This window comes from Gymnoscopelus microlampas (genome assembly GCF_963454915.1).
Source record: "Gymnoscopelus microlampas genome assembly, chromosome: 5".
In the NCBI taxonomy this organism is placed as follows: Eukaryota; Metazoa; Chordata; class Actinopteri; order Myctophiformes; family Myctophidae; genus Gymnoscopelus; species Gymnoscopelus microlampas.
Window position 1 is genome coordinate 5,474,812 of NC_139942.1, and position 14,836 is coordinate 5,489,647.

At 39.4% G+C, this 14,836-nt stretch overlaps 1 protein-coding gene across 1 annotated transcript in view; it reads right to left on the reverse strand.

Moving 5' to 3' along the window:
* Window positions 1–13,585, reverse strand: part of LOC311044857 (extracellular calcium-sensing receptor-like) — a gene marked incomplete at both ends in the record, with an annotated part of 33,973 nt that extends 20,388 nt beyond the window's left edge. Inside the window, 5 exons of the mRNA XM_084056672.1 lie at window positions 5,238–5,351; window positions 7,727–7,829; window positions 12,421–12,535; window positions 12,728–12,866; window positions 13,304–13,585. Coding sequence (XP_083912798.1) covers window positions 5,238–5,351; window positions 7,727–7,829; window positions 12,421–12,535; window positions 12,728–12,866; window positions 13,304–13,585 — 753 coding nt within the window. The remainder of the gene's footprint in view (window positions 1–5,237; window positions 5,352–7,726; window positions 7,830–12,420; window positions 12,536–12,727; window positions 12,867–13,303) is intronic.
* Between the last annotated feature and the right edge of the window lie 1,251 nt (window positions 13,586–14,836).

Sequence of the window (14,836 nt, forward strand, 5' to 3'; positions counted from 1 at the left end):
AAGTGTGAAAGTGCAAAGACATTTTTTGTCTAGTGGCTCGTGTCTAGTGGCGGTGCGGGCTACGGGGATGGTCTTGAATGTGAGTGACAGGTGCGTCACAGCGTTTTTTTAGAATCCGCTGGCTGCAAAAAACTGTGCCCGCGCACAACCTGCGTTTAACAGCGGCCAGCCAACTTTTGGTGAGAGCGCGCCCTAACAGGGCTTCTCAGTTTTAGGGCTTCGGACAAGTGAGGCGGAACACACAGCCCCTGTTTTCCCTAGGAAATCACGATATGGCCAAAAAAAAGCTATTTCAGCTCCTATAGCCATTATACAATATAATATCATATATAAAATATAATCATTGTGAATAGTTGCCTTTGTTTCGGCGGGTACAGTACAACAGTATTAACCATTTTAGTTATTCTAAAATCAGTTAAATCTAATAGTATCTGCCTATTTGCTGTGTGGACGGGCCTTGTGTTTGCCTTGTATTGTACTTTAAAAAAAAAAAATATTTACTACTAATGCATTTTTTTCATGATTTTATACATGATTTTGATATATTGCTTCATGTTTATCTAACTTACATTTTGTTTCATCCCATGTGTCCCAAGAGGAACAGGTTGTTAGTGAGCTCCAGCACCTGGAAAATAACCAGTGAGTCTCTAAACACTCAACTAGAGAATGATGTAATCTCTCAGCTTTCGTTGCTAAAACTTGGTGGAAACAAATCTTTAAAAAGATAAAACTACATTGCAGAACCAATCCAAAAGTTTCAGGGCGGTCCTTATTGAGGCGATGATATGATTGGTTTGTAAAGCAGTGGGCAGTGTTGTGCCTGAACGCGTTCAATGAACGATCGTTCATGAACTCGTTCATATTTTGGGCGAACGTGAACTGAACGTACTGTATATCCGCTAGATGAACGTTATTGTGAACGCGTTCATTCTGGCGTTTGTGAACGGCGTTCTCTCGCGTTCTTAACTTCGTTCAAGAGTGTCCCAAAATTCCATGGTTACATCGGTTTGTCATGTTGTATTTCATCCTATTCTGTGTTTCCGAGGCGTCTTGAACTCACCATCAGCCAAAAAAAGAGAAAACAATTCCTCTGCCCACAGAGCGCATTGTGGAGTGAACTCAGTCTACGTGCACTCGTAGAGACAGCTCCTCCATGATTACACATATCTCCTCGGTTAAAAATGCAAGAGAAGCAACGCTTAGCTTTATAAAATAAATGTCCGCTTATAAGTTGTTGTGTCACTGTGGCATGCTGAGTGATAATGACCCACAGCTGTTTCTAGCAGAGTCTCCGACGCGAGATCATTTTGTAATTAAAGAAAGCTTCTGCGCTGTATTAGCCACACACACACACACACACACACACACACACACACACACACACACACACACACACAAGTCTTTTTCACAACTTTTAGCTATTGATGCCTTTTCTTTTTCTCTCTGCTGCTGCTGCTTCTGCTGCCGTTGTTCTCTCTGGGATAAAGCCTAATTTACACTTCGCAGCACGACGGTGTCCGTGCCTAAATAGCAGATATACAATCTCACAATGCGTCGTGGATGCAACTCATTGTGAGCTTTTAGGTCTGCTGCTATTAAAACATTATGGCTACAAATGGCATAATCCTGGATTATATTCATATATAATATAATAACACAGGCCTGGGTATTCAACGTTTTTCAAGTCAAGGAACCCATATTAATGATATATTATATATAAATAAATAAATAATATATATTTTATATAAATTATAATTATATATATATATACATATATATATATATATATTTATTTATTTTTTTTTTTGAAAAAAAAGAACGAAAAAGAACTGAACTAGTTCATTTTTTGAACCATGAACTTTAGTTCAAAATTTTGAATTATGAACTGAACTTTGAACTAGTTCATTTTAAAATTTGTGAACTGAACTTTGAACTAGTTCATATTTTAAGTGAACTTTCCCAACACTGGCAGTGGGCGTAGCTTTGTGTTGTCGCTGGTGTTCTTGCTACTACCTTGCATTCAGAAGTGTCCAGACGTATTGGTAGGCGGACATCTCTGATCGTTTGGCAGCAGACAATACCCAGGTGGATACAAATTAAACGTCAGCTGAACAAGCAAAGGCTGGTGTTTCCCAGTGATGACATCTGGCCCAGGGGTGATGAAATAGTGTCTAAACAGGTGCACTGTTGGAAAATAATTAATTTTCAGATCCAATGAGACCATTGAGTTACTGGAGATTGTTTCAAAACATGCTAACATTAATTAACAAGGACACAAGTTGCCATGTTTACTATTGCTACGTCTATTGTACAGGGTCATACAGAATAAGATGAACAGCAGCACATGGAAATTGTTGTTAATAAAAAATACCCCAATTGTAGTTATATCTAAATAGACTAAAGTATTCTAATGGCTGGTGTGTTTCAGAGCATTGTGAGTAGTCATAACGTGTTTTTGTAGGAAAAATATTTGAGATAGATAGATACCTTTATTATCCCATGGGGGAAAATGTGGCGCCCAGAGTTACAGGTAAAAAGTACTGTTTATCCGTGACATAGCAAATCAAACATCAAACTAAGGGTTGGGGAGTTTTTTTCCCATTAGCATTATGTCCACGGTAGGAACCTGGCCTTGCCCTCCCTTGCCAACACTGTCTCACTCCCCAAAAGAAAAATATTGTGAATTCTTGACCAAACGTCCATCGGTGACTTGAAGGGTACCCTTCCAGTCAAACGGTGCCTTCCCGGGCACTTCCGCACTCCAGGAATGCAGAAGTGCAGTTCTAACACCCAAGACGGAACGCCAAAAAATTGTTAAAACGACATGCCGCTTACAAACCTGTATTCGGTTCTTAAGTCTGACGTCATTTTGTAGTCCGACGTCACATCCGGGTCCAAAAGGCACCAGTGCCGTCCACTCTTCATTCTTAACAAACATGTTGGAACCCGTAAATCTATTTACAATAACCTCCTTTTTCAGAAATGAACCATTGAGGGTTAATAAGGGTCTTAATGCTAATTTCATAGACAGTAAAAAGTAGGCTAATATATATATTTACATTTGTATTTATTTATTACTATTATTAACATTATAATAAATATTTATTTATATTTATTTATATATATATATATATATATTTATATATAGATGTATATAAAAAAAACGATTTCCTCTTCTTTTTGTCGTTGCCAGGAAAGCGGTAGAATGACACTTTAGTCGTTATTTTAGCCTCAGATCTGTTAAAACAGCGAGGGACACAGCACTGCGCATATTGGGAAAATACACACTTGGACCCGGAAGTTATTCTAGTGGGCGCAACTTCACGTCTTAACAACCGAATTACTTTGACCCATGAAGAAGTGCAATTCTTTCTCATCTATATGTAGGTCACCACAATCACCAAACCTTTTACCAATGTTTATTCATGACAGATAATTGGTGTTTGCATCTCTGACCAGTTACTGCTACTAGTTTACTTAGGTAGAAAACTAAATATATTACTAACAAGGTTATAATCAATCTAATCTATATTTTATTGTTATAAAATATTTTCTGCTTCTACATCTTGGGTTAGGGTTAGGGGCAAATATTGTACTTTTACTCCACTACAATTGTTTGAAAACTTTAGTTACTTTGCAGATATAAATGATTATATTATAAAACATATACATTAACCACTTTAGCCCTATTTTATACCATTTGAAAATAGCCGATCTACAAGCTTGTAGATTGACTACTTTCAAACATTTTAGTACTTTTACTTTTGGTACTTTAAGTCTATTTTGATGCCAATACTTTTGTACTTTTACTCAAATAACACTTCTCTGTTTCAGCTGAAGTGAGATGCCCCTTCTGTGTGTAGTGTCTTGTGATCTCATACAGCCATCACATCAACTATACCAGTAGTGTAGTGGGTTAGTGAAAGTGATCTGTAAAGTTGGAGATTGGGGTACGATTCCTACTTGGTTCGCCTAGAACCTTGTGAAAAATGATGGTGTGTTTTAATTTACTGGAGTATTACAGTACTTTTACTTCCACTCCGCTACATCTGCAGGGGCAAATATTGTACTTTTACTCCAGTACAATTGTTTGAAAACTTTAGTTACTTTGCAGATATAAATTGTTATAAAACATATACATTAACCACTTTAGCCCTATTTTATACCATTTGAAAATAGCATTTTAGTACTTTTACTTTTGGTACTTTAAGTATATTTTGAAGCCAATACTTTTGTACTTTTACTCAAGTAACATTTTGAACACAGGCCTTTTAGATGTAATAGAGTATTTTTTATATTGTGGTATTGCTACTTTTACTTAAGTAAAATGTTTTTTTTTAAATGTTTCATTCCTGAGGGTTATATTTAATAGCCCACTGAGTGCAATTTACCAAAATACATCTTGATAATATAACCCATACAATTATTTGTTTCACTTCTCAACAAATCTGTTGACTGGACCTGTCTCAAATAGACACAACATGCCTGTGTCTGGGCATTAGTTGCTCTCTACCGCCATCTAGTGGCACCACATACAAAAAGGTGGTACCACAAAAGTAGGTGGTACCACAGAGGCACCAGAGAGGCACCACCCCTGACATTATGAAGGTACAACCACTGTATGTAGGTCACCACAATCACCAAACCTTTTACCAATGTTTATTCATGACAGATAATTGGTGTTTGCATCTCTGACCAGTTACTGCTACTAGATTACTTAGGTAGAAAACGAAATATATTACTAACAAGGTTATCATCAATCTAATCTATATTTTATTGTTATAAAATATTTTCTGCTTCTACATCTTGGTGGCACCGCGACCCATGATGGACTTCTTAGTGTTTCTCTCAGGTTTACAAATCATTATATAACACTTTGGTCCAAACAGTGCCACCAAAAGGCCAAAACTAGATGCTAAAATAGCAAATACCTCCACTACATCTGCATATTTGCCTGGAGAGCTGATATATGCTGGGATAAAGGCTATCCACACGGCACAGAAGATCAACATGCTAAAAGTGATTAACTTGGCTTCATTGAAGTTGTCTGGAAGATTCCTTGCCATGAATGCTAGGGCGAAGCTGAGGAGTGCCAGTAAACCAATATAACCTAGTAACACTGCAAAACCAACTGTTGATCCCACTTCACACTCATAGACTATCTTATCACTGTTGTGTTGTGTGTTTTTATGAGGAGTTGGTGAGGCACACACAAGCCAGGCTGTACAGATTATTGCCTGGATGGAAGTAAGAGCCAGAACTGTTCCTCTCTGCTGCATAGCACCAAAACACTTCATAATGTCTGCACCCCCAGGCTTGGAGGCCTTGAACACGGCCAACACCACCATAGTCTTTACCAGGATACATGAGACACACAGCACAAAGCTGATCCCAAATACTGCATGCCTCAGCTGACATGTCCAGAGCCTGGGACGGCCAATGAACAGAAGTGAGCACATGAAACATAGTTGCAGTGACATCAAAAGTTGGAAACTGAGTTCTGAGTTGTTGGCGCGCACCATGGGTGTGTCACGATGATAGACAAAGATTCCCAGGACAATGGCACAGATAAGTCTGCCTAGCAATGAGATGGTTGTCAAGGCAATACCCAGGGGCTCATGGTAGGAGAGGAACTCCACGCTCTTAGGGACACAGTGGTCACGCTGGGGACTAGACCAGAAGTCCTCTGGACAACTGGTGCACTCTGTAGAGTCTAACAAAGACGGAAAGGTTGAAGGGACAGACAAGTAGTTGAAAATTGCACAATCTACATACAGATTCTGCTCACTTAAAATAATGCTAGTATCTGTCAAATTACTTTCACTCACCAGTATTACACTCTAGGCCTAGTGGGTAAAAACTGCTTCTTGTACAGCGCAGCAGTTGATTGGAACAAATTGTCAAAGGAAATAAAATTGAGTGTTTCCCTCATTGCCTTTAAAAAAAACTCACAACAATTACTACAAAAGAATACTTAAATAATCAATACGGAAATGTTTTTGGGTCTAACTAGATTAACTTTATCAATTATTATAACAGTATTGTTTGGATTTTATCCTCAATTTCTTACATTTCATGTTGTTTGTTTTGTTTGATGTCCAGAGCGGACCACAATGGAAATAAGCCTTCAGGGCCGTCTTTTTGCAATAGTTTTCAATCGGAACGGAGTATTTTGTTGCCATTGTGCTGATTTCGCTCTGCTCCGTTCCAATTGAAAACCATTGCAAAAAGACGGCCACATATAGGCAGAATCAAAGTTAGGTGTTAGGTGTATTGTTTTTAGCAGCTGCAAAGCTGCTCTACAAAGATACAGAGACATTTGCATCCGCGACACCTATTTGTCATTGGCTGTCATCCGCGACACCTATATGTCATTGGCTGCCCTGGCTGTCCTTCACTACTTTAAGCCAATGAGGACACTTCCCCGTTTAAGCAAATGGGGAGACGGCCCGTGCTCTGCAGTACCACCCCTCCCCTGCCCTCCCCTCCCTGAGGAAATCAAGGCTCCTTAGTTTCTTCAACAACAGTATTCTGCAAGTGCAACGTAGCTAGCTTCAGACGGTGCGGACTACAGAGTTAGCTTAAATACTAGCGTGCTACTTCAGACCTAGTTGGACTATTAAGTTATTATTTGGCCATGTTCAACCTGACTTTAATCTTCGCTGTTGTTGGGAAGACCCGTGTGTTGTCTAAGAAGGTTGCCAAAACATAATTAGCGTTTAGCGGCACACATTCAATGTTGCCAGGTTTGGCGAGAAGTCAGGCTATAGAGTTAGCCTAAATGCTAGCGTGCTTCCTCAGACCTAGTTGGCCTATTGAGTTATTATTTGGCCATGTTCACCGTTACTTTAATCTTCGCTATTGTTAGGAAGACCTGTCAAGGTTGCGTTTGAGCCCGCCCCTTCCCCCGGAAGCCACGCCCCGGAGAAGGCTCCTAAAAACTCCCCATTGAAACCCCATGTTAAATGAAAAGTGCCCAAATCGCTCCCAAACTTTTTCTACCCCCCCTTAGTGGGGGTCTACGAACAAATACGTCGGCCTCGGATTTTGGCTCCGCCCCCCGGAAGTGGGTGAAACAGGCACTTCAAACACTTTGTTGAATTGTTCAAAAACATTAAAAACATTTTTTTGTGAATTTGTATTTTTCTAAGATGCTCCTTTTAACACAGACTTTTTTTTTTTTCAATCAATCAATCAATTTTTTCTTACCTCTTTTGAAATATTTTTTTTTTCATTATTTTTATTTTTTTTTGCGTTCGCTTCCCGCGTGCGCGCGCCTTACTTGTAATATGACTGTCACGTCATATTTATTCTTGTTTCTTTCTTTTTATCCTCGGTGATGATACAAATGTGTCTGTATATTGATATGTACTAACGTGCTCTTTTATGTGCTACAACCAAATCAATCACAACTCAATTAATGAATCAAAAGATGCAAGCAATCAATCAATCAATCAATCAATCAATCAATCAATCAATCAATCAATCAATCAATCAATCAATTAACCTGTCTCATTGCTGATCTCTCCCTCAGAACAAGCAATGCAGTCAAAGCAGCAGACAGGTTCTCCTTTCCTTCTGGCCACACGGGTTCCAGGGGAACAGCTCTCACTGCACACTGACCGAGGAGGCTACAGAGGAAAGGAACAATGATCAGTTTCAGTCTAAACTAAATTACATTCACACCATGAGCTCAACATTAGTAATTTTAGAAAGCCAAAGTGACCTTTTTGGTTTCAAAGTTCCAGAAGATTTTGTCTTCATCAAGGATGAGTTCTTCATCTCCGGAGGCTGACTTCTTGACCACACCCACATTGTAAACCTTCATGCTTCCATCACGGAGCCACACCCAGTTCATGACATCATAGATTGGTAAAGGATCACCATTCTCATCAAATGATACATCATCACCAAATGAAGTCGTGAAGTTGACCCTTTCCAGGTAATAGACAAGCTAGAAATTGCGATGAGGAAAATAATTACCACTCATTGTCAACATTCAACCATGTCATTTATATAATTTAGGGATGATTTGCAGCCAAGAGCACAGGAACCGATTATTTTTCGGGTAATGTGATCAGTGACGACGGCAAGAGCCGTCTGTGGCCCACCCTAGTCAGCCAGCCAGCAGTCTAACATGGTGATTTTACCTCCAGCAGAAACGGCTTGGCTAGAACATAATCCTACGTACTTGTTAGAGCCTTTTCAGTCAAGTCAGTTATATTGTATACAAGTACTGTACATCTTGTGAAAACAAATATAATTATATCCCATAAAGTTATACTGTAAACAGGTATGATTTACTTGCAAAGCGAAGATATTTTGTCAACTTAAAGGGGAATTTTGTACCACGGTTTTCTTACCTTTTCTATGATGTTATGATATCGTAGGATGAATGGTACAGTAGAACATTTTCATAACTCCATCCCGGGTCCGCCACAGCTTAAAACGTGCGCCATAGGCCTTGCGTTAGATAGCGCTTTTTTTTTTTTGTGAGATCTGACGTTCATAGTGACAGAACACAATGTAAAAAAAAACAAAAAAAAACGGAAGTCTCGCTAGACACTAGACGCTAAACGCCAGCTAGACGCCAGCTAGACGAGATTTCAATCTCGTCTAGCGAGACGTCTGTTTTTTTTCTCTTTTTTTCCCCGCCCGCACGTTTTAAGCGGTGGCGAACCTAGGATGGAGTTATCATTCATCCTAAGATATCATAACATCATAGAAAAGGTAAGAAAACCGTGGTGCTATGCCATGGCCAGAAATTATCATACTGTACGTCATGTGGTCTCTCTGAAAACAGTCTGAAAACAGGGTGGGACGTATCACAGATTGATTGGCATATGCTCTGAGTTCGCCTCTCGCAGTCACATCAAATAGACCAGCAAAATGAGGAAGTGATCTCAACATTATTTGTATTTTATTTGTAAATATTAAAGCTTATTGAAATGATAAAAATCGCTATAGTTTGAACGCTGCATGGGTCTCCGTCTCTCCGAAGGGGCTCTGAGAGCTCCCCGGGGCCGCTCTGTGTTGCCGCTGGTCGGGGAGAAATACACACATTGTATCTCCAGCCAGCGCCAGTTGGCTACATCCCGTCCCTCCCTCCAGCTGAATCACAGTAGCTCTATGCGCTAGCCAGCTCAGCACAGCAGAGCTAACCCATACAACGGCACTTCAAAATGAGTAAACCCAAGCCATTTTCTCCGAAGCCATGGGGAGGATTCCCGAGGAAAGGGACACAGAGCCGCAGCCAGGGGCCTCACAGGCCTACCTAGGGCCTCCAGATCCCTAAGTCCGCCCCTGCAAGAGCCTATGTGTCTGTCTCCGCTCTCAGATGCCCTGAACCCGGCCAGAATTCAAACTTACCCGTTACGCGTTACCACGGTGACGTAATACGCAAGAAACAACGTAAAAAAATAATAATCAGAAAACCTCACCTCACTTTGGAGCCACAATACTTTGGCATACTGTTACGCAGATACATGATTTGAACAGTCCCTGTTAGCACACGCTAACAGGGACTGTATCGTGGTTCAAACTGTATTCGAATACGTCACATGTTTTTTCTGCAATCACAGTTCAGGCATTTGAAGTTTGGGCATTTTAAGCTAAGTTTCAAACTTAGAGTGTGTCACCTCATTAAGGAGAGGGCGGACACGTCTGAGGTCTCCCCCGGAAATCTACCAAAGTCGTTCTCACGGCCAAAATATTCACCTTACACGCATGTGTTTTGGGCATTATGTACTGTAGCCACACTTGTCTTCTTTCACACAATGTGACTACCAAAGCACAAAGACATACAGAATGTGAACTACAGCCTTCTGAGTGACAGGAGTTCCATCAGGCTCCTCCATTGTGACTCATGTTAATGTATTTATCATTTGGCAAAAAGGTGTTCACAAACACAATGTCTTAACTCGCTCTTATAACTAAGATTTTGATTGTACCAACACAAAAATCGCACATGTTGTGCCTCAGCATCTCAGGCCACTCACAGTAAAATAATTTGCATTTGACTTTAACTTTTTGTGATATAGCCTTTTGCCATTCTTCTTGGCGTAAACAGGTCTACGGGTAATTTAAAAGCAGCAGATCTACCACAAGCTTGTAGAGCGTTGCGACCTGTAGCGACAAATGCTACAAATATGCTATAATTACAGTGCTGAAAGCAGTCAGTGGCCGTAGGCCAGCAGTCAGCCGTCCCAGTGATCCTCAAAGTGTGGATAGGTGACCCCCAGGGTTCCTTGAGGATTGGCCAACTCCAGTTTATTTGTAGCTTGAAGATCGGCAATTTTCCAGCTTTACGCTTTACAAATCTGTTTACATTCTCTGTGAATGAAACGAGTGTTGTGATTGGTCCCGGAGGAAATACGTACGACGTAATTCCAGCCCCTATAGACACTCTCTGTTTTAGGTCGTGACCAGGCTTTTTTCTTGGCAGATGAGTAAATCCTGGGAACAAGGCCAATAGCGATAAACAGTCCATCTGTGCTCTCATTGGCCAGACGTCCCACTGGTTATCAAAGTGTGGTCTGGGGGGTCCTTGATGGGTTCCCAGGGGGACTTGCTGATGCCCCGCCCCCTCTGTTTTCCTATTGGCTGGGGTTTAAACAGCCATAACTCCAGTTCCCAGCTTGCTAAAGGCCCCACACTTGGTGGGTGGTCTTACGGGATGGGTTGAAAATTGCTAAAGCCCTGCCCCTCTGCTTTCTGTTTGCTTGGTTTAAACAGTGATAACTCCAGTTCCCAGCATGCAACAGGATTTCCAATTCCTTTAAAAACATAATCCTTCCTACTTCCGGTTTGTCAGATTTCCTTGAAAATTCACAATCTCTGAGGGGTGTGGAGTTCAATGATGCAACCATGTAGTGGATCTCTTCACTTCTAGTTTCACCAGGAAGTGGTTGTACAGACCCGAAACTAGTAATCAAATTGAGTTAAAAGTACCGTAATTGAGTACAAGTACTTGGTAGCAAATTAGTATTAGTTAAGCATTAGCAAATACTTAATGCATCATGAATTTATCATTTGTATAGCATTATCCATACATTACTAATCATTAGTAAACACAGTTATATGTGTTTTATTCCCAATGAATAGCCTAATCTTAATGTGCTTCAAGATGGTATTAATATTTTCCATATCACTGCTTCTTTCTAATTTATAAATGCTTCATAAGGCATAGACAGTCCTGACTGTAGATGGGCTCACACAAAATACTTAACTAACGACTAGTAACTTTAATAAACCTTAATAAATCACAAGTTTGATTATGTATAAGTGTGTAGATTTATACAAATAATGATGTACGGTTAGTGAGTGTGTCAATACACGTTTATAAACACTTATTCATATGCAATCTGCATAGTAAGTAAGCTTAGTCATTTATGAATACTGTTAAACAAATGATGAATTCATGGTGAATTAAGTATACTCTAATCCTTTACTAGAGCTAAATAGTATATAGCTGAAGCGTTTATCACTTTGTTTACTGATGCTTATAGTAATGAAAATGAATAATGCTTTACAAACAATGAATTCATGATGAAATAAGTATTAACTAATGCTTATCTAATGCTTAATAGTATTATAGTTCAGTACCTAAGTGATTATTGATTAGTGAGTAAAAAGTAACTTATTTGAGTGAAAGTACTTACAAGTAATCAAAGTGAAACTTAAATTGTAAATTGATTGTACATTGTAAGTGGTCAAGCGTGTGTGTGTGTGTGCGTGTGTGTGTGTGTGTGTGTGCGTGCGTGCGTGCGTGCGTGCGTGTGTGTGTGTGTTTAACGATTTTAAAGTGGGTCATGATCCCATCCCTGCTCTATAGCATTGATTAATATCACAATAAAGAGCTTTAACTAAAAACACACACACACACACACACACACACACACACACACACACACACACACACACACAAACGCACACGCACACACACACACACACACACACACACACACACACACACACACACACACACACACACACACACACACACACACACAAAGTATCCAAGTTACTGCTACAAACACTGAAATATATTTACTGCCAGGCAATCAGTATTACTATACATCACAATAAGAACATTAGTAATTGAATTGAATTGAATTGAATTGAATTGAATTGAATTGAATTGAATTGAATTGAATTGAATTGAATTGAATTGAATGTATTATTCATAATACATTTGTCATCCTACTGTGTCCATTTTTCATATGTTTTTTAGCATATTTACATTATTCACTATTAATCTAAATGTGAGTCCAACTAGAAAAACTTAACAGGTAAACTGTGAATTCATATCATACCTGCCATAGTTGTATTGTGTGCAAACTAGCACAGCTGTGCCCAATGAAAGGCCCTCTTCCTGTCACACATTGCAACATGTCATGGAGGGCATGGGCCAGAGCATACACAGCCTTGTACACATTATACTCTATCCTGAGGTCAGACACATCCAACAGTGAAGTTTCTGCTGTCCCTAGGTCCTCTTGTCCAGTACACACCCCTCCACCATTATCCACCCACTCTGTAGGAAGGGGTGCAAACTTACACTGAAATGTGATCTCCCAAAACTGCCTCACCTGAAGAAACACAATTTAGACTTAAACATAAATAAACAAGTTTGAAATTAAATGAACCAAAATACTCACAATGCTATTTTCATGGCTGTTGTCAGGGTCATTGTCAGGATGTATTTTTAACAAGAAGTCTTTGAGACCTGGTATCTCTCCACGACGGATGGAGATACCCAGGGTGCCTCTCAGGTACGGCATGAAGTTAGGAGTCTGGAGTATGGCCGATGATGTCCATGCCTCACTGGCCATCCATTGCAGACCTGTCACATTCTGCTTTACCACCTATTGTGTTGAACACAATATATTAGTATATATCATTTCTGTTCGACAGAAACCTTGTATGTCCAAAACCGAACCTGTGTTCAAATGGGTCCAATATTGTTATTATGTAGTCACAAGCTCTTTTTGATACTTTTCCTAGGTTCAAAACCCACAGACAGATTTTTTAAGAATTGGTTATAGCAGTAAGATGTTTGATTGGTGTTATCTGTTTGCTCATTGCATACAGAATCACTGTGATCAAAAGGGAAATACGAACATATGTAAAATAAGCACACAATTGCTGAGCATCTAAATTGATGAATATGGAGAATGATTAAATTGCATTGCATAAAAAAAGCTTTAAAAAATGTTTTTTTATTCTGAAAGAATGTGTACTTCAATAAAGCTAATATCATATTTCTTATAATTATGAATGCATCATGAATAATAAACCAAACCTCCTCCAGAAGTTTAGCCAAACGGCCACCAAATACAAATGCAATGACCACACGAGCTGTGGATTTCTTCATCACAGAGACAATCCTCTGAAGTTCATTTGGGTCAGAGTCCATGGGCACAACCTCCACATACGCTAGACAAGCCAAACCAGACTGGACCAGCTCAGACTGGAATAATCTGGCAGCATTGTGTCCATAGTCATTATCAATGAACAGCAATCCTACCCAGGTCCACCTGAACCGCCTCATAATCTGGAGCATAGCTCGCACCTGGTTGGACATAATGGAGGGATATGTGCTTAGGCTACAATATTCACATCAGTGAATCTACACAGATTCCACAATAGAAAAGGTCTAATCATTCTCTTTTGATGCTGTCAATAAAGACCTTCAGCACCAGCAGCAATACTAACAAGATATGCAATACCGTAATAAACTCAATAGAGGGAGGTATTTGTCAAGTGTGTGGAATAGGCATGTAATTGTAACATAGTGGTTCACTACCTCAGCCTAATGGCCTGAAAGTCTAATATCTCCCCTTAGCGTAAGGGATATCCCTTTGGCTTATCCTCTTTTCAATACAGTAGCAATTCTACCAAATGACTGAAAACTCTTCATCAATTCTCTTACAAAGATCCTGTATTTTCTTTTGCACGTCTTTTCACATGTCAGTGACATCACTGACGAATCCTTGGTATCTTTTTAACCAGCTTCTAACATAATGGCGTACGTCCGTGCTACTTCTGTGTTGCATAACAATGACATCATGTCGAATCCTTGGTATCTTCATCCTAGCCTTTCAACGTGTGTTGTTCAGCGGCATCACTACCAGCTGTATTTTACGATTTTACGAAACACTAAACAGGATCATTGTTTCATGTCAACATTCAAGTACAAGTTTAACTAAGGTTTTCCACCTGTCCAAAATTTTACTCTGGCAATTTTTTGCATCGGAATTCATTTTTTATTAAATTGGTTTAAATCGTCACCAGTTTGAATCAATTTAAATCGATTTACGATAAATCGTTACATGCCTAGTGTGAAATATGTACTACTACAGTGATTGTCAAAGTGTCGTTGAGGGTGTTCTAGGTTGGTCCTCAGCAAATTCAGTTAATAGCATCAAAATCAGTTTTATCCTCATATACATTGACTATTTGAAAAGAGATAAAATACAAGATCACAACTATATGAGCTTTTTTCTTTTTCTTTTCTTTAATCTGTGAACATTTTGAAATACTGTGGAAAAATATGACAAGAAAAAGTATATGAGAACCACTGTACTACTACAGTATATACCAACATAATATCCAATAGTCTATATAAAATCACCTGAAAGGCGTCACTTGGGATTGTTCTATAGAAGGATGGGAACTGGTTATGGTCACTCAGACAGGCACAGGTGGCAAAGTAACTGACCTAAAAAAGGTACAAAACATCTGTTCTCTAATATATTAAATAATTAACAACTGTCCACTGCAAACAGAGAATAAGAGCGTATGAGCATGTAAGAATATAACAATAATCCCTGTT